At 32.9% G+C, this 2,844-nt stretch overlaps 1 protein-coding gene across 1 annotated transcript; it reads right to left on the minus strand.

Annotated features, from left to right (window-relative positions):
- Nucleotides 1-240: 240 nt before the first annotated feature.
- Nucleotides 241-2,078, minus strand: LOC108344678 (60S ribosomal protein L9). Its single transcript, XM_017583122.2, has 3 exons — nt 1,621-2,078; nt 579-701; nt 241-490 (listed from the first exon to the last, which is right to left on the minus strand). The coding sequence occupies exons 1-3, from the start codon at nt 1,990-1,992 to the stop codon at nt 404-406; spliced, it is 582 nt and encodes a 193-aa protein (XP_017438611.1). The 5' UTR covers nt 1,993-2,078; the 3' UTR covers nt 241-403.
- Between the last annotated feature and the right edge of the window lie 766 nt (nt 2,079-2,844).

The following is a 2,844-nucleotide window of genomic DNA, read 5'->3' on the forward strand; positions in this document are numbered from 1 at the left end:
TAAGTTAAATCGTGTCCGAAACAAATGATTTTAAGATCCAAAAACATAAAGCTTTCGTTTTCATCATTTGAAGATACTCTGCTTCAATTCACTACTCTGTCTTACAACACCCTCCATCAGCTGTATGAGTAATCTTAATACTCTATAAAAATCAGTTTTTAGAATTGTATCAACCTACCCTAATAATGCAACTTTTCATTATGACTTCATATCAACCACATTCATCTCTCACTATAGAAATAAGTAAATTTCAGCAAATGTTTCATTCCAAGCATGTTGGATTAGTAAATTTCAAAGAAAACATTTCCATAAAAAAGTCAAACAACACAAAATTCTGAATCCAAACTCAAAATGATAGCACAAAAAAGATGTCCAATCCAAAAGAACAGCAGCATAATCTACTCTACTCGTCTACTAGTATTGTTCCCTTCTCACTGACGTAAATACCATCAAGGAACTTCCGAATATCCTTGTTTTTAACATGACATTTCTGTAGCAAAGCAAACAAACGAAAAACACAATTAAAGTCTAAACAAGGTAAATTAGAGAAGGCTTTGGGAGAAATAAGATAAACATACCTGGTTAATGAGAGCACAAGACCTGGAAACAAGCTCTATGTCATTTCCATCCAAAACCAACTCGTCCTTCACTTTTTCTGATCGAACAACAGACACACCCTCAAGCATATCCACTTTCCTCACCTGTAACCAAAATTTTATTAAGATAGTTCGTCATCAACCATTGTCACACCAATAAAATTCATTAAATATTTAAAAAATATGGCAAAGAAGTCAAAACCGTTATGATTACACGACTGAAATTTAGGAAATAAAAATCATATTAATAGCATACAACACTTAGAAACCTGCTTGCGTAGAAGATTAAGATTGCAAATTTCTATATCAAATATTAAACCAGAAGTTGGAGAGTAAACCAAAATCGCTCAGCAGTGATATACCTTCAGAACAAATTTAAACAATCGGAAGACTAAAATCATGCAAATACAATACTGGAAACCTAATTTACGTGATTTTAGCTTCAAAGACCAAATCACACATTTTGATATCCAAAACATTAAAATTCATTAAAGTAAATGCTAACAAAACTACGAGTGTAAATAAAAATCGCACAGTAATGATACCTGAAGATCTCAACTATACAATCGGAATTTAAAAGAAAAAGAAAGCATACAAATACAACGCTTGGAAGCCTAATTTGCTTAATTTTAACTTGAGAGGTCAAAATCATACATTGTGAAACGCCGAAAGATTAAAAATGCAATTTTTTCTAGTCAAAAGAAATTTATTAATTAAACTCACGCGTTTCATTCTGCAACATTGGCAGAGAAGCTTTCAGATTATCTACTAAGAAACTATACTGGTGTATAACACTACTAAACATTTTTAAAGCTCTGTACAATATATGCTATTTTGTATGTGAATGTTAAGGACTACTTATTTAAAGCTTGAAAGAATGGATACAAGAAAAAGGTATAGAGACTAAAATAAATAAATAAATAGGTAAATACAGAACAAAATTAAAAAATAAAAACTATCAAACTACACACGACTAAAAGCATATTTAAATAAAAAATAAATAACTAAGAAATTGAAAATAAACCTTCTTCTCGCCAAGGAAGTTTCGGATTTCAATGGATTTGTTGTCGTTGGCGATGCTGGCGTTAATGGGAAAGTGGGCGTAGACAAACCTCATCTTGTAGCGGTAGCCCTTGGTGACACCGGTGATGAGGTTGTCAACGTGGCTTAGGGCGGTGCGAATGGCGGCGGAGGTTTTGCGAGATCCGAACCAGGCATCGATCTTCAGCTTCTTCTTGCCATTCTCGTCGGTGATGAGCTGAAAATCGAGGTTGAGATGTTTAAAATCTCGCACCAATTTTCCACGAGGTCCTTCCACCTCGATCACTTTCGCGTGAACTTTGATGCTCACGCCGTCGGGAATGTTCATCGTTTCGGAAGATAGAATCGTCTTCATGTTTCCTCCTCTCTCTCACACACAACCCTTCACCGGTCTCACAAATACAAAACAAAACCCTAATCCGCACTTTACCGCTTCACTGTTTTGATCTTAAATTGGTAGCCATTGGGCTAGGCCCACAACTTACAAGGCCGCACATTATGAACTTTCGGCCATTTATTCCTGCATTTTTTTTCTTCCTGCATCCCCTAAATTTTAAAATCCCGTATTTGCCCTTACTAAAAGTTATTAAAATAAAAATGAATTAAGTTCTTATCCTTTCTCTTTTTTTGGTTTTTATGTGTGTAGGAAAATTTGGTACAGTAACTACATAAATAAAAATATTTAAAAAAAAATATGACTACATAAATAAAAATTATGAAGTTATGTTGAAATTAGAAGTCTTCTTGTTTCAAAACGACTTTATATTGAGATTGAAACTTCAACATAATGTTATGAATTACATATTTATTGTAATCGATTACATCATCTTAAAATTTTAGGAGGTTGATAACTTTCAATATCAATAGAGTCAAAACAAAAGTAGTGTAAAGTCGTGTGGAAAGTGCACGACTTCTCTATTTAAACTTGTGTGGGAGCTGCACAACTTGCTCGCATAATTTTCTTCAAATTTTCCTATTTTCGTAATTACTACAGTAAATTTGTCTATATAAGTAAAAAAAAATATTGTTTTTCTTAACATTACATCTCGTCATAACACATCACAATGTTTTAAAAAGTTTTTTAATTAGGTATTTCAGTGTTAATTATCCGATTTGGGAAAGTTAACCAGATTACAAAAGCCAAATTTTGAAGGTGGGTTGAATATTGAATCAGTGAATAAGATTTATGTTACAGGTTAAGCAAACT

This window comes from Vigna angularis, chromosome 8 (assembly GCF_016808095.1).
Source record: "Vigna angularis cultivar LongXiaoDou No.4 chromosome 8, ASM1680809v1, whole genome shotgun sequence".
NCBI classification, from domain to species: domain Eukaryota; kingdom Viridiplantae; phylum Streptophyta; class Magnoliopsida; order Fabales; family Fabaceae; genus Vigna; species Vigna angularis.

Bases quoted from the DNA above. Each gene is read 5' to 3' on its own strand.
- LOC108344678 (XM_017583122.2), bottom strand. From the start codon at position 1,992: ATGAAGACGATTCTATCTTCCGAAACGATGAACATTCCCGACGGCGTG. The intron at 702-1,620 runs GTTTATTTTCAA...TTTTGGTTACAG, and splicing joins ACTTCCTTGGCGAGAAGAAG to GTGAGGAAAGTGGATATGCT. The intron at 491-578 runs GTATGTTTATCT...GCTTTGCTACAG, and splicing joins CTTGTGCTCTCATTAACCAG to AAATGTCATGTTAAAAACAA.